At 44.3% G+C, this 23,341-nt stretch overlaps 2 protein-coding genes across 2 annotated transcripts; one reads left to right on the top strand and one right to left on the bottom strand.

Moving 5' to 3' along the window:
• Nucleotides 1-1,247: 1,247 nt before the first annotated feature.
• xkr5a (XK related 5a) lies at nt 1,248-16,099 on the bottom strand. Its single transcript, XM_017455488.3, has 8 exons — nt 16,032-16,099; nt 11,418-11,835; nt 10,284-10,467; nt 10,028-10,200; nt 9,696-9,908; nt 9,262-9,431; nt 7,881-7,992; nt 1,248-7,031 (listed from the first exon to the last, which is right to left on the bottom strand). The coding sequence occupies exons 2-8, from the start codon at nt 11,524-11,526 to the stop codon at nt 6,268-6,270; spliced, it is 1,725 nt and encodes a 574-aa protein (XP_017310977.1). The 5' UTR covers nt 11,527-11,835; nt 16,032-16,099; the 3' UTR covers nt 1,248-6,267.
• prep (prolyl endopeptidase) lies at nt 12,834-23,257 on the top strand. Its single transcript, XM_017455305.3, has 15 exons — nt 12,834-13,053; nt 14,822-14,896; nt 15,039-15,172; nt 15,782-15,912; nt 16,079-16,288; nt 16,399-16,520; nt 16,601-16,706; nt 18,041-18,232; nt 18,343-18,540; nt 18,656-18,759; nt 18,838-18,974; nt 19,094-19,188; nt 20,017-20,148; nt 21,606-21,762; nt 22,008-23,257. The coding sequence occupies exons 1-15, from the start codon at nt 12,991-12,993 to the stop codon at nt 22,300-22,302; spliced, it is 2,151 nt and encodes a 716-aa protein (XP_017310794.1). The 5' UTR covers nt 12,834-12,990; the 3' UTR covers nt 22,303-23,257.
• Nucleotides 23,258-23,341: the final 84 nt, after the last annotated feature.

Here is a 23,341-nt window from a genome sequence, read left to right as displayed (position 1 = left end):
GGTCTCATTCGTCTCAACCCGACACGCAATGCAGGGAGGTTTACAGAACAGCACTGGAAAACAGTTAAGTGTGTTGACTCATCATGTTGTTATGATAAGTGTGTTTGTGGTGTTGCAATACTCCGGGGGGGGGAGTTAAATAATCCAGACAGGAGCCTCAGAACATCAGATACAGAGATCGGCTGAAACACAGCAGCACAGTGCATCACTTGCTGTGTTAATACACTGTATTAGCATGTACAGTCCCCTGCAGAAGTATTGGAACAGCAAGGCCAGCTCTATTGTTTTCGCTATACATCGAAGACATTTGGGCTCGAGATCAAAAGACGGATATGAGACGACGGATCAGAATCTCAGCTTTCGTTTACTCGTACATATTTTACACCTAGATGTGTTTTACAACTTCAAACATGGCACCTTTGCTGGCAGACCACCCGAATTTTAGGCGAGCAAAAGTATAGGAACAGATAGTCTTATAGTAAATGAAAATAAACAACACTTAATATTTGCTGGCATGTCCCTTACTTGCGATAACTGCATCAAACCAGCAACCCAGTGACATCATCAAGGCTTCCAGGCTTGTACCGCAGATTCTGTTAGTTGCTGTTTGTTTTGGGGGGTTTCTCCATTCAGTCTCCTCTTCAGAATGTGAGATGCTGCTCGGTTGGGTTAAGGTCTGGTCTAATTGAAGTTCCTCCCAATTACATTGGATGCATTTGTCTGTAAATTGCCAGGCAGAATGTTCCTGTAGACTTCTGAATTCATTCTGCTGCTACCATCACGAGTTCCATCATCGATGAAGATTAGTAAGAATGTTCCAGAAGCTGCCGTGCAAGCCCAAGCCATGACGCTCGTTCAAACAAAAACGCTTTCAAGCTGTTCAACACATCCAGATGCAAACGTGGAGGTAACGAAAGCTGGAATTCTGATCCCGTCGTCCAATATTCGTCGTTTGATCTCGAGTCCAGAAGTCTTCGACGTATAGTGAAAAACGACAGAACCAGCCTTGCTGTTCCAATACTTTCGGAGGGGACTGTATAGCGACGCAGCAAAGCTAAATATTGCAATCGTAGAAACATTTCCAAGTATCTTGATATTTTTCCTTTCGAAGGACAATTCGAATCTGTTCGATCGGGCTTTTACTAGCCCGTGCGTTCACGAATGTGACCGCTAATCAAGAAGGACCACACAGAACGTTCAGGAAACGAGTTAGAGACAATACAACAAACTGAAACGACACACACTGGTTCTGCACTTGCATTTAATGACCCATCCAATGATCCCGTGAACAATAAATGGAGTTTTAACCTTGAAATGCTGAGGCCTTGATTTACTAAAGGTTTGCGTGCGATGACTCCGTTTACACTGTACTGTAGTTTGGCTCTTGTGGGCGTGGCCTGTTCATTTATTTACTGTTCCAGTGAGGAATAGTACTAATCGCCTGCAGCCCAGTCTATGCGCACCATTCTGTTTAAAATGTATTTAAGTTTGATTGACATGTCACGTGCTCGGATTCGTACTAGCTACTCATGTTGCGTTAGCAAAGAAAGCTAAATGTACGAGCTAGGTTCGCTCGAAAGATGCACCGGCGATCTCCTTCCTTCCAAGCTTTATTTGTTTCACAATGTCGCTATATACACGTTTACCGAGAGGTCGTATATGACAGGATGAAATGAAACCGGGCTCGTGTGCATCAAACAGTCAGTCAATGGGAACTAATTGCGACTAGGAACTAAGGTTGAGAGTGCGGAACATAAAAAAAACAAACAAAACGCACACACACACACACACACACACGCCTTTGGATTGGTCCAAAGAACCACTTGAGCCAATTGTTAGGATTCGTCGCTCACTGCGTGCTCTTAATTATTGATCATTATTTACTCGTGGAACACTTTTCTTTCCTAAATATCTCAGTCAGAGAATAAATAAATGAAGCAACAGTGTCTGGTCAGTGTCACACCATGCTCAGGATCATCACACACACACACATTAGATATGTACATTCCTGCATCATGTAGTCCTTGTAAACATCAAACCACTGTTTTTAACACACCCTTGCGTGAACGGACAAACTGTATTTCTTTTAAACCAGTAGCCGAATAAATAAATAAATAAATAAATAAATAAATAAATAAATAAGTAAATAACCCAAAAGTAAAACAATCTCTTCTTCTGTTGCGTAGCTTTAGCATTGTTCTTGTACTATAGGCTAGTGAGTGATGCTAAGTAGAAAAAATAAAAAAATAAAAACCCCTTCGCTGATATTCTCACTATTTAAAGGATTACTATTTAAATTAGAAACCGAATTCGACTGGTTCACATTTTAACTAGCTAGCAGCTAATCGGCTAGGTTGCTACTTATGATCGCTAGCAACCGCTAAAACTCCGCAAAAACTCAGCGGAATGGCCGAGGTATAGCTAGCAAGCAAGCGCTTCCCTTCCGGGTCGTTCCAATACGACGTGCGAATGTCACGCGAAGCGAAAAGAACCGCTAGGAGAAGCTAGCTCCTTTTCTGCTAGCAAGATTTTCTTCACGTTCGTGCTGACTGCTGCTTTACGCACGTTTGTAAAATATATATATTAGAAAAAAATGAATTAAAATTAAAAGACAACGGAAAAGTCGACAAGGGCGTGTTAAACCCAGCAGCGAAATACCTCTTGCGAGTTCGAAGTGGCCTGTACAGCTCTGTGCAGCACTGCGACAGAGGACAGGAAAACAGTTTCACAGCGAGTTGAACAGTAACAGTGGTGAGGGGTTGTACAAGTTACAGCGGCAAAATACATCAGCGCGGAAAACAACAAAGTCCGTATGCTGTACATTTCTCAAAGTTTATTGCATAACGTTTCCGGGGTCCAATCAGAGCCGCCGGATTTACCGTACGCCTCACGTCCGATCCAACCCGGCCCAATCAGCGTTCCCTGAAGACCTCGGTAATTTACGCAGACAAAACAGTGTTCCCTAACTGGAAATATCACTTTTACAGTCCAATCTGAGCTCTCCGAACTTAGATGGTCCAATCAGACATCTCTAACCGAACGCGTAACTTCCGCTGACCGATCGAAGTCTCGGAATAGCTGCGAGACGTACACTATCCGACCTCCCACCGTGCTACATCTATTCTATCGTTTAGCCATGCACGGCCATCGCCAGCTGCGATAGTTTTTTATTAGCAATAAATGAAACTAAAATGGCCTCAACTCTACTCTAAAAATGCTGCGATCGAGCTATGAATATATACAAATACGCAACATGTACGGTTAAGAAAGGAGCCTGTGCTAGGAACGGGAGACGACAGCAAACAGAGAGCACTTCCTGTCGTCTTTATACCGAAGAAGAAGAATAACACAATCTTTACCAAGAGATCAATTTGGATCGTGTATACGCGATTATAGTATACTATTCAGCCCGGTTATTCGGTATGCGAATGATATAAATATCGCATATTCTTCCTGTCAGTGTTTTTTTTTAAATTATTATTATTGTAAACAAAAACATCACAGTAAATGTGATGACGATTAGGAAGGCTGTCCCGAACACAGCTGCCATCACGGGATGCGGCCTTAAAGGCAGCTGCCCTTCGATCGGGACGCACCTATTGCCTTAACGAGGACACAAATGACTTATAATTGGCCTTCAGTTCTGAAATGTTTAAAATGGCTGCCATTTTCTGAGTTAAAAAAAATAAAAAAAATAAATAAAACAACCCCACCTCAGTTGAACCGTTCTTGAAGAGCCGGTCGGTCTGAAGGACAGAAGTGAAAATGAAGACCGGAGTCTTCTGAGGAAGATAAAGATAAGGCTGCATCACACACCGCCACGCAAGCACTACCCAGACGAGACTATTCTGGAAAAACCCGACAGAGCTGAGAGTGGAGTGAAGGTGCATCAGAAAACCATTTACAAGCGCTCTGTGTACTTGAGGACTGTATGGGAGGCGTGGCTAGGAAGAAACCGTTGCCGAAGACGTGACTGGTCGAGATATTTGTCTCGAGATAAGTTTCGAAGCGCCGTGCGTGTAGCGTAAAGCTATCGCAGGCCATACCTCGATTAACACTACAGTGAAACATGGTGGCGGCGGCATCGTGCTCTGGAGACGCTCCTGGTCAAAATTAAGAGCGAATGGAAAGTGCAGAGGGATATTACAACGGAACCTTCGTGGCTCTGCTTAAAAGAAACTAACGTTTGGGACAGGCGTCGAGCTTTCAGCAGGACACCACGTCCCAGACTCGAGGTTAGAGCCACAACAAAAGCGTGTGAACGCTCGCTCTACAGGAGCCGAGTCAAAAGTCCAGATCCGAGTCCCGTCGAGGACCTGCGGAACGCTTTGAAAAATCGGTCGACAAAACGGCACCCAACCCCAAACAACCTGAAGAACCCGGAGCAAAGCTGCCAGGAAGAGTGGGTGAAAAATCCCAACGTGTGCACAGCTGATAGGAGCGCACGCCGACCGCCATCAGAGAATCAGAGATCCTGCGTAACACGTACGGTCCGTTCGGGGTTACCTGAAAGAATTCACTTCCACGCTCCGGACTTCCCTGATTAATCACCCAATTCGAACGGTCCAATGAGAGTTCCCTGAATGACTCCATAACTTATACAAGCCACTCTGAAAAAAGCCTTTAAACTGAGTAATCTGATCAGAATTCCCCACAATGAACCGCTGCCAACAAGGAGTTACGTAATGCTCATCAATGGCCTTGTCAGGGTTTTTGTTTTTTTGCAAGTTTGATATTTACATTCTAAACCTGAGCACTGCTTTTACTCGACCGTCCCTGGATTGTACCTGTAGTGAATACACAAATACCACCTGTTTACAGCAAGCGGTGACTATAGCCCTGTAATAACGACTGACCTTCGTCAAATCCGGATTGAGCCACGGAGATTTTATGGGTCACAGAGTACAGACAGACCTGCGCGGGGACGCGCGACATAACAGGTCAAAGGTTAGAGTGCGCCGTCTAGTTCGCACGGCTTTACACAGGACGCACGCGAGGAAACAAGGAAATCTTGTGAACGAAAAAGGAAATATTCTAATCTCTCTAAAATATTTCGACGGTAATTTCTGTTCATGTTAATCCCCCCCCCTGTATTTCAATACAGGTGTTTGTTTTTGTTTGTTTTTTAAACGGGGGATAAAAACAGCATCAGCGACGCCGTAGACCGAGACCGAACCGGAAACAGCTCTGCGATCGATTCCACTACACGGTGCGTCAGAACGGCTTTCAGGTTCGTTCCTGGACGCGTCATCTCAACTGTCTGATCTACGACTGGATTTTACTTCCCAAACGATTTACCTTACGCGTCGCACTTAATAAAACACAGCTACGGGACTGGTACGGCGTAACCGGACCCAGAATATTACAGCGATTACGCAGATACCGGTTTGTTATTGGAATTTCCTAGACTACTTAACGGACACTGAAACGCGAGTATGTAACATGATATTTCATTTCATTTCATCTATAAACATTGACGCTGTGTTTATAAAGAGTACTGGCTTTTGTTTCTTACCTATTGGTTATAACGAGGTCTGAACGGCGAAGCGTCGTCCCTGACTACTGTGTGTGTATATATATATATATATATATATCGCCGATTGTAAAAACCGCCGAGGCGATTAGGCTAAAGATCAAACGATGCGTACGACTAATTTTACATCACTTCGCCGTACAGCTTTCGCTCGCTAGGTCTCAAACGCGAAAGCGACAAATCAGCCCGGAGCCGTTTGTTATTAAAGAAAGCTGGTGATTTACAGCAGCAGGAGGCTGAGAGGTCGTTGGCGAAAGGAGGTGGGCGGAGTTTATCTTTATGCAAATGATTTGATCGGTGCCGTCTACCGACAGAGTGAAGGAGAATGCAATTCCGCCCCCCCCCGCCCCCGCCCCCGCCATCACTGAGAAGAGAAGACGTCTGATTTGCGGTTGTTTTTTGTGCGGATATATAAACGGATATATCCCGGTCAATCAGCTAAGACATGTATCCTTAGTTTTGCAAGGAAGCTGCACAGGTAACGTAGCTAACAAGTAATCGAAAGTCTCACTGAAATCTTTTCCAACAACACCAGCGCAATTCCAAATGACATAAGCGGACAAAGTTTGAGGGGCGGAGCTTAAACGGAGTTAAAAAGAAGATTCCGGCCGTCCGAGATGGCCGCCCTCACGCTTCAGCTACACAGTGAAGTCTGGTTGACACGGAGTCCGAGCGAGCGCGTTTCCTGTGCGATTCGTTTAAACAAACTCGGCTCGGTCCACGTTTGAACCTGGTCAGAAACCCGTGTCGTCCTCTAGGCCTCGTGCGGAGAGGATGAGGTGCCGGCGTGGGCCTGTCAGGTGATGTCCGGAAACTTCCGGACGGGGGTCGCTGGCGCTGCTTGGGGATTGTGGGTCGGCGCTGAAGTACAGCGTGGAGCTGGACTCGGTGGGGCAGTAATCGGGTTCGGGGCTGTCTCCGAACACGGACTTCCCCTCGGGTGAGCTGCGCTTCCACTCCGAGTCCACGCTGTCCATTTCCGCACTCGCGTCCCCGTCCGCCTCGTCGTCCGCCTCGTCTTCCCTCGCCTCGCTCACGCTCTCGAACTCGTCCTTGCAGTCGGACAGCGGCGCCAGCGTGTCGTCTTCGTCCTTGACGTCCAACCCGTCTCCTCCTCTTCCGCCTTTCTCTCCCGCGTCGTCTTCCTGCTCTTCGCTCACGATGCCCGTCGCTCCTCCGCCGCCGAACGCCCGCTCGATCTTGCTCGGGTCTCCGGTTTTCAGCGCCAGACGCACGAGGAGCCAGTGGTGGTGGCGGCACTCGGCGCCCGCCTTCGCCCCGCAGCTCCCCGGGTGCTCCAGCAGCGAGAAGGAGGGATGGGAGGAGGAGATCGGAGGACGGAGAGAGGGAAGAGTGAGGCTCTTGTCAGCCAGGGAGAAAGACGAGTCACCCTGATCAAGACACGCGCTGCCTGCCTGAGCTCCGTGATGCAGAGTGTGGGAGATCTCCGTGGACTTCGGGTGCAGGAAACGATAGTATACCAGCAGAAACGTCAGACCTGAGAGAGAGAGAGAGAGAGAGAAAAAGAGAGAGATTTCTGAGAGAACAGACAAAGATTTCTGATACACATCCAAAAGCTAACTTTTTTTTTTTTTATCCTTAGCTAGCATGTCTGCTTTATCAAGCTAACATTGTTTCTCAGCAAATGTAGCTACCTTGCTAGCCACTAAGGCTAATCTGCTACTTATTGTTAGTTAGCTTTGTTGCTTATCTCTTAAGTAGCTAATGGTCATAATTGCTTTTGTGGTTAAGTATCTGCCTTGCTACTTCACTTTACTTAGCATCGTTACTTGTCCCTCAGCTAGCTAACAGTCATTTCCGTCTTTATGGATTACCAGAAGTTCCTCTGGGGCTAAAATCTAGTTCATCTTAACACATCCTCTCAGCTAATGCAGCTTCCTTGCTAATCACTAAGGCTAATCACCGTCTGTTACTTATCCTTAGCTGGATTAGTTGCTTCAGCGTTATTTAGCTAACAGTGTTTGGAACTGCCAGAAGTTATTCTTTAGTTAAAATTAAGCAGCTAATGTGACACAATTTTACAGCTTACGTACATTAGCAAGCTTACTGGCTAACAATCAAGGCTCGCAACTACAGGCTAACTTTCGCTGGTTAGCTAGTTATGTTCAGCTACAGAAGACTGCTGTGGCTAGTTCAGGAACCAACCTCAGGTTAGATGACGCAACGAAGCGAATACACAAATATCACATGTGCCGTGTGCTCAAAAGTTATGGCGCCCAGATCGTTTATGGTAGACATGCTGCTCGACCTCTGAAAAAGTGTAGTTAATAATGCGGCTGAACAGAGACTGAAAGAACCGACAGGAAGGACACGCTCGTCCACTGACCCAGCAGGAAACTACACAGGACTGCAGTGGGGACAGTCAGGCTCTCCCATGATGCCTCGGTGAGGATGTCGGAGGCAGCCAGGACGAGCGTGGCATTCTCCAGTAGCATCACCTGTGACAACACGGACAAAGGAGTGAACGCTGGTGAGAAACTAATTCGGATAGCGAATGTCCCACGTCTTTAAACGCAACTATACACAGATAAAAACGCAACTATACACGGATGAAAACGCAATTGCACACGTCTTTAAACACAACTATACACAGATAAAAACACAACTATACACGGATAAAAACGATAACGCGTTTTTCTTTACACAAGATTTTAAAAGGCGAGTTGCTGTGGTGTAAGTAAAAATGAAGCTGCGGTTCTCGTGGGGTCCAAATCACAAATCTCTAGTAAGATGTTGTCTTTTGCTGCACTAATTTCAGGATAAAACATTAAAAAAATGAAATATCGTAAAAAAATGACGTAGTTAAAGGCGTATGCTGAGTAAGCTTAAAGCTTTGATGAAGTAATCCGTAATTTGGCATTTACTCACGCAGATCTTTGTAAACTAGCCTGTTAAATTGGCTAGCTAGATTTTGTCATTTAATTTGTTAAATTAGCCAGCTAGTTAAGTGGTTGTTTTTTTTAAAAAAATAAATAAATAAATAAATCAGCTCATTTAATTAGCTAGCTAGCTATATTTTGTAAAATTAGCTTGTTAAATTAGCCAACTAGTTAAGTGTTTTTTTTTTTAAAATCAGCTCATTTAATTAGCTAGCTAGTTATGTTTCGTAATTTAGTTTGTTCAATTAGCTCGCTAGCTATATTTTATCAATTTAATTTGTTAAATTAGCCAGCTAGGTAAGTTTATTTATTTATTTATTTTTTAAATCCGCTCATTAAAGCTAGTCACGTTTTGAAACTGATATCGTTAAATTACGTAACTCGTTACATTTTGTTACATATTTTGTTAAATAAGCTAGCTAGTTACGCTTTAAAAATTTAGCTATCTAGTCATTATTTATTTTTATTTTTTTAATCATTTAAAGGTTCACTTAAAGCGTGTTAACAGAACATTGAACTGGGGGAACATAGGACCCTGGGAACACAAAAAAAAGCAGCTCACGCTTAATGCTTAAGGACAGAAGACGAGACTTCACGACAGATCCGTCCGCATTTTAGACTCGTGGATGAAACCCGGTATCTCCGTGACGTCTCCTCACGCGCTCGGAGTGGATTTGACTTCCCCCAGGTTTCCCAGGGTTACTGCGTTATAAATACCCCTGCGTTATAAATACCCCTGCGATATAAATACCCCTGCTCTGGAACAGTTAGAACAATGAGCTTTGGAAGAGCCTTAATAAACTCGCCCTCGTGCGATGCCGCAGTTACCGTGTAAAAGCCGGCCATGCGGTACCGAGACGGTCCGTCCTTCACGTTCAGGAACAGGAAGACGTGCACGCCCCCCAGAATGAGGTTGAACCCACGCCAAGCGCACTGTCCCACGCAGATATCGGTCTGCTGAGAGACCAACCACAACGCTGCGATCAGCCAATGGCAACCTGCAAGCAGAGAGCGGGAAAAAACTACTTACGCAAAAATAATATACAACAAGGCGGATACGCTGTAGAATCTGTTCGACTTTTATATCCTGATTCCACATTGCTGTTCAATTCTCAATTCTGGTTGGTCAGAAGGTGGTGAGTTATATTAACGCGCTCGATCTACGGCGTTACCGTTTCTATAGTAACGGCTTGTTCAGAGGGACGTGATATATATGTGTATATACATGTGTGTGTGTGTGTGTGTGTGCATGTTACACTCACCCACGACGCCGATTACCCAACATCCGAAGGAGCGGGCGAAGAGGGCGAGGCTGGCGAAGCGTGCGCTCAGTAGCCCCGCCCTCCACAACAGCTGGCACAGCAGGGCGGCGGGGAGCATGAGCAGGTGGCCGGGCCGCGCCAGACAACACGCCCGACTGTACAACACCAACGCCCAGGACAGGGACAGCACACACACACCGCTACACAGCGCAACTGACCACAACACACACACACACACACACATAATTAAACAGGCATTTATACACACTACAAGTGAGGTGGTTTATATTGGGAGGATTACGGTAACGTCCGTGTCGTAACAGCAGACTGACCTGGTGACGTGAGGCTGAACTCGGCTGCCGTGAGGACGTACGTGTGTGTGAGCGCCTGAGGAAGGGTGAGGAGCAGAACGTCGAGCAAACGCAACGCCGCCGCGTCCACCTGCTGCATCACCTGCTGCGCCTGAGACTGAGCACGCCACACACACACGCTGCAGTCCCACAACCTGCACACACACACATATTATTACACACACACACACAAAACATTATCACACACACTGCAGTCCCACAGCCTGAACGCACACACCTTTTGAAGATGCCCAGGTGGAGTGTGTGTATGATGAGCAGGTGACATGTTCGCTGCTCTCCATCTGCCCGGTACCACATAAAGCTCAGCACCTGCACGATCGCCCCTGGCAACAACAGGGCAAAGGTCAGCCCCGCCCACAACAACTGCTCCTTCCACAGGTAGAAGGCAAAGCAGCAGATCACTGAGGAGAGAGAGAGACAGACGGAGAGACAGAGAGAGAGACAGAGAGAGAGACAGAGAGAGAGACAGACGGCGAGACAGAGAGAGAGAGACAGAGAGAGAGAGACAGAAAGACAGAGAGAGACAGAACAGTAACAATAATGAACCTGAACATTAAATAAATTACATTTTTTGGATGAATTAACGTTTTACGTCAGTCTCTTGGGCCAGTACTAATCGATAGTGCAGAACGAACACACACACACACACACACACACACACACACACACACACACACACACACCCTGGTTGAAGCTCACACCCTGGTTGAAGCTGACACTTGTTGGTGCAATGCCCAGAATGTAGTTGATCTACCTGTACAGGTGAGCTTCTGGTCTGTGTGTGTGTGTGTGTGTGTGTGTGTGTGTGTGTGTGTGTGTGTGTGTGAGAGAGATCTGGATCAGTTACACTTCCTTTACATTTACACTCAGGAACATGTTCACGTGCTTTCCGAAGCGGATTAACCCGCACGCTTTTATTAAACCTTATAACACATTTCTTTATTCAATATCGAACATTTCCTGAATGGAAGATTTAACCCACATCCCCGGCAACTTCCGGCAACTTCCGGCGTCATTTTAAACCCCTTCAGTTTAAACTAGGCTATCAGGAATGGTCTCGATTTCCGCCGTTATTACGTCATATTTTAAGGGGGTGGGTGGGGTACTGCCCGACCTCGTTTTCATAACCACTGCACGTGCAGAATACCCATAATGCACTGTGATGCAAAGTATAATATACAGTGTATGTACATTTAGGGAGGGGGGAGGGGGGAGAAAAAGATAACGGTGTCTGTGATGATGCTGATCTGATCTCGCGCACAGGTGATGCTTGTAACGACACCGGAACCTCACGTGCAGCACAGATACTGTGGAGTTATGTGTGATAAGGGGGTGTTGCGGGGTCACTCACGCGCGGTTCTCTCCGCCAGGATCACGAGCGCGGTTGAGCCGAACAGGAGCACCTGCAAGCACGCGCTCCCGCATCCTCCTCCTCCTCCACCGCACAGCACCGCGGCCATGTTCACGCCTCTCACGCGCGCGCTCTCTCTCTGACTGACACTGGGTTTCACGCGGATGCGCGAGAGCAGCGGATCCTCCGCCACGCCGCAGTCGCTGTCACCGTCATCCTCCCTAAAGCCTCCATCACGGACAGACACCCCGTTTACCGCCTCACTCCGTCACTCCGTCAGTCCTTCCTACCTCTTTCTTGTCCTGCCAAATACACGTGACGTCATGGGGGTGGAGTTTAAAGGCACAGCACGCGGTGCACTGTAATTCCAGGTTGAGTTAAAGGTGCACGCGCCGAGTTTCTCCCTTGTACAAATGACCTGCAAAAACACAGAACATGATCAAAACAACAGTTTAGGACATGATCTCAGGACAAAAGTATCACGTGGCCCAGAAAACCCGTTCGGAAAAATGACTTCCGGTCCGGAATATTGTTTATCTCCGCTTATTATTATTATTATTATTATTATTATTATTAATGTGTCCCAAATAGTAGTATGTTAAAATGAGTTTCCCGGAGGTACCCGGATGGTGAGAAAGCAGAACAACAGACTGATTGATTCAGATAAATTGAGGTGGGGGAAAGAGCAAAAAGAAGGGAAAGGATTAAAAGAAGAACAAGAGAAAAATGAGAGAGCGCAAGAAGAGGGAAAAAAAGGAGAAAAAGACAGGGGACAAAAGAGAAAGAAATGCCTTGAAACAACCCGAGAAGGGAAATTAAAATGAAGTGATATATAAAAAATAAAAATAACTTTTAAATAAAAAGTAAGCGAAAAAAAAAGAAAATGGCAATACTGAGCGCAAGCAGAAAGAGAGAAGCATTAAAAAGATTAAAGAATGACAGAACGAAAGAATGAAAGAAGTACAATAGAAAAAATAAGAGGGATAACGTGAGAAAATCAGAAAGACGGAGGATGATACAGATAGATGAGTATAAAACAGAAAGATGGAGAAAGGAAAAAGAGAAAGAATAGAAGAGGGAAACAAAGCAATTAAACAGTCAAATCTGTGTGTAAAAACATTACAGCGTTAAATTCTTTTAAATATTCTTTACTTTTATTTATTTATTTATTTATTTATTTTTTACAAAAAACCGTGCAGTGTCTCTTTATGAACAGCAGGTGGCGATATTAAAATCTGCGCTGCTCCATCAAGTGCTGTTTATCACGTCTTTTTTTGTCGATTCCTCTAATCAGACGCAAACTCTGGGGTTGAATCCTAAATCCCTCTGTACTCCCTATATAGGTGCACTTACAAAGGTGTATGAATTAAAGGCTATCTACGCCCTATGTAGTGCACTACGTGTTGAACGAGAAGCCATTTTGAGTTGAATGGGATTGAACCCGGGCCGCTGAGATTTCATTAGCAAAAAAGTCTACGGCGAAGTGTTAGCTTCCGGCTAATTTAATTTAAATAACTATTCCGTTTTAGTACAAAACTTTTTACCGACGGCCTTATTTTTATTTTATATCAATATGAATAAAAATAACATTAAAATGCAAATTCAGTACCCAAACGCATATCGCGATGAAGCTGTGGTAAGCCTAGACGATTTTTTTTTATTAGTGCTAATCGTTAGCTAGCTTAGCCATGCTAACAGAATGAATGGATTCTGTTAGCTAGTTAGCTAGCATTAGCTGAACTCACTGTGAATGAATGACTGGATGCTGAAACCTAAACAACGACGTGTTAATAGTATTTTATTTAAATAATCATAGTAATAATAATCAGGAAAAGATGAAAGACGCTAATGCTAATGTTTGCTTGGTTTAATAGTTGCTAGCTGACTAAAATTTCTTCACTATGCTAACTGCTAGCATTTCTATTGTATCTATGTAACTGAACTCTAACAATAGAAATAAGAAACAAAAGGAAAATAAAATGCACCATTACAGGTGTGTCAGAATGTCAATGAAATAAATGAAATAGCAAGTGGGGAAAAAATAATCAAATGTGTATGTATCTATCTATCTATATATATATATATATATATATATATATATATATATATATATATATATATATATATATATTAATATTAATATATTAATAAATAAATATATATATTAATGGATAAATATGAAGTATAGGGTTTTTATTTTGAGTATAAAAGATAAAAATGTTAAATAATTTATTCTACATTTGACACATCAAAATCTACAGAGAGCAACTGATTCCATCGCTCATTTTAAATCTTTAAGAATGATCACACATTTTATAAAGTGTAACGTTAATCAAAAGTAAAACTTTCCATAAAAATATATACAAATTCGGAAATCTGGTTAGAAAAATATTTTAAATCGGTGGCCTTTAGATTTTCCCATAAAGACCCTTTCATTTCATTTCATACTCTTTGGGTTTTTTCTGACTCGTTTGTGCTACTTCTGACTCGTTTGTGTTATTTCTGACTCGTTTGTGTTATTTCTGACTCGTTTGTGTTATTTCTGACTCGTTTGTGTTATTTCTGACTCGTTTGTGTTACTTCTGACTCGTTTGTGTTACTTCTGACTCGTTTGTGTTACTTCTGACTCGTTTGTGTTACTTCTGACTCGTTTGTGTTTTTTATGACTCGTTTGTCGTTTGTGCTACTTCTGACTCGTTTGTGTTACTTCTGACTCGTTTGTGTTTTTTATGACTCGTTTGTCGTTTGTGCTACTTCTGACTCGTTTGTGTTACTTCTGACTCGTTTGTGTTTTTTATGACTCGTTTGTCGTTTGTGTTACTTCTGACTCGTTTGTGTTACTTCTGACTCGTTTGTGTTACTTCTGACTCGTTTGTGTTTTTTATGACTCGTTTGTCGTTTGTGCTACTTCTGACTCGTTTGTGTTACTTCTGACTCGTTTGTGTTACTTCTGACTCGTTTGTCGTTTGTGCTACTTCTGACTCGTTTGTTACTTCTGACTCGTTTGTTATTTCTGACTCGTTTGTCATTTGTGCTACTTCTGACTCGTTTGTGTTACTTCTGACTCGTTTGTGCTACTTCTGACTCGTTTGTGCTACTTCTGACTCGTTTGTCATTTGGGTTTTTTTCTGACTCGTTTGTGTTACTTCTAACTCGTTTGTCTGGCATGAGTCATTTGTTACTTCTAACTCGTTTGTCTGGTGTGGGTCGTTTGTGTTATTTCTGACTCGTTTGTCTGGCATGGGTCGTTTGTGTTATTTCTGACTCGTTTGTCTGGCGTGGGTCGTTTGTGTCACTGATACGGGATCATGGGTAAATTTTCCATAAATCCCTCTTTATTTGCGTTCCAGAAAGCAGGATGTAGTGTGAAAGGTTTTTCAGTGGATGTGCCGGTGTGTTCTCAGGTGGACGATTACCATGGACAGAAGGTTCCTGACCCGTACAGCTGGCTGGAGGATCCGGACAGCGAGAAAACACAGGTAAATCCCCCCCGCCGCTTCCTTCACCTTTTGACTCCCATAACCGCGTTTCCCCCCCCAGGCCGCTCGAGAGGCAGAGGCCTGCGTTTAAACCCGATCGTATCAGCACGGCTGAATTTATACACCACTCTCTCCCTCTCAGGCGTTTGTGAACGCGCAGAACCAGCTGACGTTGCCCTTCCTGGAGGACTGTCCAATCAGAGAGGCTTTTAAAGCGCGCATGACCGAGCTCTATGATTACCCGAAATACAGCTGCCCCTTCAAACGGGGTAACAGGTGAGGCTGGGGCAGTAGACGTTATGGAAACGATGAAACTATATTAACGAGCAGTTTGGTCATTAAGAAGGTTTATTAGTTCGTTATTCAGTATTGTGTACTTCGACTTCATCTTTTACTGAAGTGCTCCTCGTATTTCAGACTCATCCATTGACTCGTTTGTTTGTCTTTGGTCATTTGTGTTACTGCTTTTTTTTTTTTTTTTTTTTTTTTTTATAAATCAATTACCTCTCTTTTTTTAATAAAAAAAAAATCAAAGGATATTTTACTGCTTTCACTCAAGCAGAAGCAGTTATTTATAGTTTTGTGGGTTTTTGTTATAAATTATAAACAATTAACTTTGAAGTAATTTGATTAATTACAACTGATTAATTGTAATTTCACCAGCATGAGGATTATTATTTTTACTTTTTTTTTTTTTTTTTTTTTTTAACTTCATGTACAATATGTACTTTTTAAACAATGCATCTTTTTATCAGTTCATTCATTTCTCATAACTATGCATATAGTTATGTATCGATATAGATATAGTTCTATAAAGTGCTGCTGTAACATGTGGATGTTAAAGGACGTTCCTCTCTGACTGAAGCTCTTTTCTTCCCCTGTTAGGTATTTTCACTTCTTTAATACGGGCTTACAGAACCAAAACGTTCTCTACGTGCAGGAGAACCTCGAGGCAGAACCCAGGGTGTTCCTCGATCCCAATACGTTCTCAGACGATGGAACTGTAGCGTTACAAGGTGAGTGTGCATATATACGTGTACATCGATACACAGAAAAACATATATTTATATATATATATATATATATATATATATGTGTGTGTGTGTGTGTATGTATTTTTTTTATTTTATTTTACCGTGTGTGCTTTGTGTCGTCACTTCTCTTCCGTCGTTCCTGTGCCAGGTTACGCGTTCTCGGAGGACGGCGAGCACCTGGCGTACGGTGTGAGCGCGAGCGGTTCCGACTGGGTGGAGTTCCGGTTCCTGCGTGTCGACGGAGCCGTGGCTCTGGAGGACCGGCTCGAGAGGGTCAAGTTCAGCTGCATGGCCTGGACTCACGACGGAAAAGGCCTCTTTTACAACTCGTATCCAGAGCAGGAGGGAAAGAGCGATGGTACACACACTCACTTAGTAACTTTAGAGTTTTGGTTTTAAAAAAAAAAAAAAAAAAACAACCCAGAATTATTCGTCACTTTACTGTGTTCAAAACTGTTTCTGTCTCAGGGACGGAGACGTCCACGAACCTGAATCAGAAGCTGTACTATCACGTGTTGGGGACTCCGCAGTCCCAGGATGTTCTGTGTGCCGAGTTCCCTGACCAGCCCAAGTGGATGAGTGGAGCTGAGGTAATGCGCACACACACTGTGTCTTTATACAGGTCATACTCACGTTACCACATACATAAACGTGTGTGTGTGTTTTCTAGGTGTCTGACGATGGCCGCTACGTGTTGCTGTCCATCAGAGAAGGCTGTGACCCGGTGAACAGGCTGTGGTACTGCGACCTCAACACCGTCACAGACGGCATCACAGGTGATCCTCTCGTTCATCAATCACCACCTCGCCCTCGTTCCTCACCTCCTGCGCCCTTCTGCGTAGCAATGCCCTGAGCTCTGGGTGCTTTTTTAAAAATTTCCATAAAAATCCTGGAACTTTAGCTGCAGTCCACTTAAGAAAGCGTTTTTCAGAGACTCTGAGACGCTTTTCACCAGGCGTGTCGTCATTTGAGCAATATTTTCTTAGGATCTTTAGGCTCGTTTCATCTTAAACCTTTTGGGAACGTTTTTTAGGAACTTTCATGAATGTAATATTTTTGGGAAATTGGATATTTTAGGTGCAGCTTCCTTGAGAAACCTTTTCAGGGACACATGATTTTGTCGAGATTGTCATTCATTTTATTAATTTTTTTTACTTAAAGAATTGTTTTCATATGAGGAACCTTTTCAGGAACCCTAGGTGTGAGTTGACTGTGGTGAGTTTCTTGGTTTGATTTCTAGTTTCGATCTGAGCAAACCTTTTTAGAAATTAGAAGAACTTTTTTTTAAGTTTGGGGAAGTTTTTTGGAACTCATAGGTGCCTTTTCAGGAACTTTTAGATGTTTTTAAGTAGAGGAACCTTTTAACAGGACTGTTTTAATTAGAGGAACCTTTAACTCAGGAATCTTAGATGTGTTTCCACTTGAGGAACCTTCTCGGCACATTTTCACTGAAACCCTTGTAAGAGTCTCGGGGATTTTCGGTTTGTTGCCATTTCAGCGATAATGTTTCACAGTCGGACACTGTTCAGGAACGGTCTCGTTGAGATGGGCGGGTCCTTTTAGGCACTCTGGAATGTTGAGCATGTTTTCACTTGAGGACTCTTTTCAGGAACTCATGAACCCTAGGTGTGTTTCCACTTGAACTGTTTCTCTGAGGGATTTTTGGGCGAGTTTTGATCTGAGGAACCTTTTTGGAAATGAGTAACTTGGAATTGAAAAAAAAAATTTTAGGAACTCATATAGGTCCCTTTTCAGGAACTTTAGCTGTGTTGATGAACGTTTTAGCATCTTGGGAACATCAGGTGTCTCCAATGAAGACTTTCAGAAACACAGGATCTTTAGGAACCATTATGGGACTTCAGGAACTTTAGTTCCGGTTAGGTTTTGGGTAACATTTGAAGAATCCCTTTATTTATTTATTTATTTATTTATTTATTTATTTATTTATAAAAGATCCTACTCCAGAGCGAGTATGTACAGTATCTGTGGATTCGAAACTGTTGGGGGCGGAGCTTGCCACACTGAACATCAGTGATTGGTCAAGTGCAGGCTTTCCAGGGAAACTTCCCGATTTTGTGGCGTGACTCGTCACCAGTCTGTGTCACGACAGGGTTGTTGCCGTGGGTGAAGCTGATCGACAACTTTGACGCCGAGTACGAGTACGTGACGAACGAGGGCACCGTGTTTACTTTCAAAACGAACCTGGACGCTCCGCGCTACCGTCTCATCAACGTGGACTTCGCTCGGCCGGCCCCCGGTCAGTGGAAGGAGCTCATCCCGCAGCACGATAAAGACGTCCTCGGTGAGAGAAATAAATTCTCAGTCCTTAGCTTAAACAAAATTCAGTCCAGAGTCCTTAGCTTTCTGGCTAGCTACGTATTTGAGACGTGTTTTAATCTCTTTACCCCTCAGTGTTTGCTACATGCACGTACTCCAGCTTCTTGTGTGTGTGTTACCTCCACGACGTGAAGAGCGTGCTGAAGATGCACCAGCTGGCGTCGGGGGAGGAGCTGAAGACCTTCCCACTGGAGGTGGGCTCCATCGTGGGCTTCACTGGCCGAAAGAAGGATTCCGAGATCTTCTACTACTTCACCTCTTTCCTCTCTCCAGGTGGGTGCAGACAGCAGGGAGTTTACTTTTCATCCGTTTTTTTTTTTTTACACTTTATCCGTCTATTTGGTAATTTAGTAACACTTTTTGTTCCTCCTATGCTTTTTCCTCGCAGCCATCATCTACCACTGCGACCTCACCAAAACTCCTCTACAACCGCACATCTTCAGGGAGGTCCAAGTGAAGGGCTTCGATCCTACAGAGTACCAGACCACACAGGTACCACTTAGACACATACACACACACACACACAAGCAGCATAAGCACAATGCCTTATTAGGAAGTCTTGTTGTGCAGGTGTTCTACCCCAGTACAGACGGCACACAGATCCCCATGTTCATCGTGCACAAGAAGGGCCTCCAGCTGGACAGCTCACACCCAGCCTTCCTCTACGGCTACGGAGGATTCAACATCTCCATCACACCCAGCTACAGGTAACTGTTCTCTCTCTCACACACACACACTCAAACCCCAGTACAGTATGAGCGTTCATTAACCAGTACGGTAATGAGGCTTTGATGTTGCGTGACCAAGTGTGTGTTTTCGGCTGCAGTGTTTCCAGGCTCATCTTTGTGAGGCATTTGGGAGGAGTTTTAGCCGTGGCCAACATCAGAGGAGGAGGGGAGTACGGGGAAACGTGGCACAAAGGTACGTAATGGAGTGTGAAAGGTGTTCAGAATGTGCGTGTGAGACCGAAACTAGGCACTTGAATATTTTTATTTTTTGAGCACGGGGGTTCTTGGATGGATAACGAGTCGATCTCAGGAATGGATTAATGGAGAAATGGGTGGACTGATGGAAGGATCTGGATAGTTGATTAGGTAGATGGATGGATAGTTGGATTGAGTGATGGGATTAATGGATGATTGAGAAATGGATGGACGGATGGACCGTTTGGTTGATGGGTGGATCTGGATGTATTGGTTAGGTAGGTGGGTGGATGGATCGTTGGATTGACAGATCGATGGTTGGAATCATGGATAGTAGGATGGATGAATTGCATGATGGAGAGATGGATGGAGCAGTGGGTTATTTGATTTATGGGTAGATTTGGATTGATTGGTTTAGTGAGTGAATGAATGAATGAATGAATGGATGGGTTTAGTGGATGAATGAATGAATGGATGGGTTTAGTGGATGAATGAATGGATGGATAGTTGGATTGATGGATGGGTTTAGTGGATGATTGGGAAATGGATGGATCATTTGATTGATGGATGGATCTGGATATGTGGATGGATTGATGGATGGATATATGGTTGGTTGGAATAATGGATAGTAGGTTGGATGGATTGATGAATGGACTAGGGTCGATGGGTGGAGAAGTAAAATGTTAGATGGATGGATAGTTGGATTGAAAAGAAAAGTGCCATATCTATTTCTTTGCAATAGGTATTTGTTGCATAAATTGTATTAAATTGAGATCTCTACTGACTCTCATGCTTACTTTCTACCGTTTTCTCTCTCTCTCTCTAGCGGGGATGTTGGAGAACAAGCAGAACTGTTTCACTGATTTTCAGTGTGCAGCAGAGTATCTGATAAAGGAGGGCTACACCTCTGCAAACAAACTCACCATCAATGGAGGCTCCAACGGAGGCCTGCTAGTGGGTATGGCACATGCACGCACATATGTGTGTATATATACACATACATACATACATACATGAATATACGCGTGTGTACAGTGCATCCGGAAAGTATTCACAGCGCTTACTTTTCCACATGTTATTATGTTACAGTCTTATTCTAAAATGGATTAAATTCATTATTTTCCTCAAAATTCTACAAACAATACCCCATAATGACAACGTGCAAGATGTTTGTTTGAAATCTTTGCCAATTTATTAAAAATAAAAAACAAAAAAGCACATGTACATAAGTATTCACAGCCTTTGCTCAATACTTTGTTGACGCACCATTGGCACCAATTACAGCCTCAAGTCTTTTTGAGTATGATGCTACAAGCTTGGCACACCTATTTTTGGGCAGTTTCTCCAATTCTTCTTTGCAGGACCTCTCAAGCTCCATCAGGTCGGATGGTGAGCGTCGGTGCACAGCCTTCGTTATCTTGGCTGTGTGCTTAGGGTCGTTGTCCTGTTGGAAGATGAACCTTCGCCCCACTCTGAGGTCCAGAGCGCTCTGGAGCAGGTTTTCATCAAGGATGTCTCTGTACATTGCTGCATTTATCTTTCCCTCGATCCTGACTAGTCTCCCAGTTCCTGCCGCTGAAAAACATCCCCACAGCATGATGCTTCCACCACCATGCTTCACTGTAGAGATGGTATTGGCCAGGGGATGACTGGTGCCTTGTTTCCTCCAGACATGACGCTTTCCATTCAGGCCAAAGAGTTCAATCTTTGTTCAAACTTTGGTCTGAGAGTCCTTCAGGTGCCTTTTGGCAAACTCCAGGCGGGCTGTCATGTGCCTTTTACTGAGGAGTGGCTTCCATCTGGCTACTCTACCATTCAGGCCTGATTGATGGAGTTCTGCAGAGACGGTTGTTCTTCTGGAAGGTTCTCCTCTCTCCACAGAGACATGCTGGAGCTCTGTCAGAGTGACCATCAGGTTTTTGGTCACCTCCCTGACTAAGGCCCGTCTCCCCTGATCGCTCAGTTTGGCCGGGCGGCCAGCTCTAGGAAGAGTCCTGCTGGTTCCACCTTCAATGCTGCAGAAATGTTTCTGTACCCTTCCCCAGATCTGTGCCTCCATACAATCCTGTCTCGGAGGTCTACAGACAGTTCCTTGGACTTCATGGCTTGGTTTGTGCTCTGACATGCAGTGTTAACTGTGGGACCTTATATAGACCAGTGTGTGTCTTTCCAAATCATGTCCAATCAGCTGAATTTACCACAGGTGGACTCCAATCAAGTTTTAGAAACATCTCAAGGATGATCAGTGGAAACAGGATGCACCTGAGCTCAATTCTGAGTGTCATGGCAAAGGCTGTGAATACTTTCCGGATGCACTGTACATAACTTGAGTTTGATCGTAGCGTAATGTAACTGTAAATGTTCAGGTTTACAAACAAAACATTGCAGTTCTATCGTGTGTGTGTGTGTGTGTAGGGGCGTGTGTGAATCAGAGGCCTGACCTGTTTGGATGTGCAGTAGCTCAAGTTGGTGTGATGGACATGCTCAAGTTCCATAAGTTCACCATCGGCCACGCCTGGACCACCGACTTCGGCTGTTCTGAAATTAAGGAGCAGTTTGACTGGCTTATCAAGTGAGTGCGCGCACGCACACACACACACACACACACACACACACACACACACACACACACACACACACACACACACACACACACACTCTCTCTCTCTCTCAAATGCTGGCTGCTAAATGTGTCAGCTGGATTTTTACACAATGGAAAGTGTCCCCCAACAGGAAGCTTTGACCATATAAAGAAAGCAGACCTCTTACCATCTCTCTCTCTCTCTCTCTCTCTCTCTCTCTCTCTCTCTCTCTCAGGTATTCTCCTCTGCACAACATCCGGATCCCCGAGGGCGACGGCGTGCAATACCCAGCTGTGCTGCTGTTGACCGGTGACCATGATGACCGTGTGGTTCCTCTGCACTCTCTGAAGTACATCGCCACCCTGCAGCACATGATCGGTCGCTGGCCCGGCCAATCAAACCCTCTCTTCATCTACGTGGACACGAAGTCGGGCCACGGGGCGGGAAAACCCACCAGCAAGGTGATCCAGGAAGTGGCAGATACGTACGCCTTCATCGCCCGCAGCCTGGACCTCCACTGGATCGATTAAAACACACACACACACACACACACACACACACACACACACACACACAGCTGCTAATTCACTGGCTAGCGCTCTCTCTCTGTCCCTCCATCCCACACTCTCTCCTTTTCTCCTTCCTCTTCCTCCCCTCATTTCCCCCTCCCTTTTCCTTTCAGTCCCTTCTTCTCTTTACCTTCACCCCTCCCCTTTTCTTCTTCTTCCCGCCTTCTTGCTCTCCCTCCTTCCCTCCCGTTCATTCTATTTCCTGCTGTCTTTTCCTCTCTCCATCATCCCTTCCTCCTGTGCTCTTTCCCCATCAATCCCTTCTTCTCTATCTTCCTCCCTCTCCATTTTCTTAGTCTTTCTTCCTCCCGTCTTTTCTTTGTCCTCACGGGTTCTCTCCACCTTCCCTCTCTTTCCGTCTTTCTTTCGCTCTCCCTTTCTTCCTCCTGTTCTTTGCCTATCTGCCTTTTCCTCCGTTCCTCTCCCTGTTTCTCTCTTTCTCTCTCTTCCTCCATCCTTTCCTTTTTACTCCTTCTCTCCACACCCTGTAACATTTCACTCCTCAATAAGCCTTAATTGTCCTCACTCACTCACTCACTCACTCTCTCACACTCTCTCACACTCACTCTCAGCGTGTTAATGATTTACATCACTCACATTTCACTCCTGTTTTCCGGGACGTTCCCTCGATGCTCGTGGCCTCTGAAACATTTTGTACAGACTCTTTATTTATTAGCAGGTTCAATACAAATCAGTAATTCTTTAAATGATTAACCGCACAGTATACGAGTGAGAGTGTGTGTGTGTGTATGTGTGTGTGTGTGTGAGTGAGTGTATTAAAATGTCATATACATGTATATTCACTGGCTGCTTCTACCTCCAAACTTATGCAGATTGTTTTTACCTTTTCAAGGGAATAAATGTCCACGAAACATGAAATAAAGAACTGGTGTAATAAACAGGATGATGTTTGGAACGACTGTCTTTCCCTTCATTTCACTTCATTTCTCACTCGTTAGCAATGAAGAAGTGCTTGAATAAAAGTGCGATAATGATATGA

The sequence above is a fragment of the Ictalurus punctatus genome, chromosome 2 (assembly GCF_001660625.3).
Source record: "Ictalurus punctatus breed USDA103 chromosome 2, Coco_2.0, whole genome shotgun sequence".
Taxonomy (NCBI): domain Eukaryota; kingdom Metazoa; phylum Chordata; class Actinopteri; order Siluriformes; family Ictaluridae; genus Ictalurus; species Ictalurus punctatus.
The sequence above is the reverse complement of the archived record's forward strand: the minus strand, read 5'-3'. Positions and strand labels throughout refer to the sequence as shown.

Bases quoted from the DNA above. Each gene is read 5' to 3' on its own strand.
- xkr5a (XM_017455488.3), bottom strand. From the start codon at position 11,526: ATGGCCGCGGTGCTGTGCGGTGGAGGAGGAGGAGGATGCGGGAGCGCG. The intron at 9,909-10,027 runs GTCAGTCTGCTG...TGTTGTGGTCAG, and splicing joins GTTCAGCCTCACGTCACCAG to TTGCGCTGTGTAGCGGTGTG. The intron at 7,993-9,261 runs GTAACTGCGGCA...GTGTTGTCACAG, and splicing joins GCATGGCCGGCTTTTACACG to GTGATGCTACTGGAGAATGC.
- prep (XM_017455305.3), top strand. From the start codon at position 12,991: ATGAATAAAAATAACATTAAAATGCAAATTCAGTACCCAAACGCATAT. The intron at 16,289-16,398 runs GTACACACACTC...TTTCTGTCTCAG, and splicing joins GCAGGAGGGAAAGAGCGATG to GGACGGAGACGTCCACGAAC. The intron at 18,760-18,837 runs GTACCACTTAGA...CTTGTTGTGCAG, and splicing joins CAGAGTACCAGACCACACAG to GTGTTCTACCCCAGTACAGA.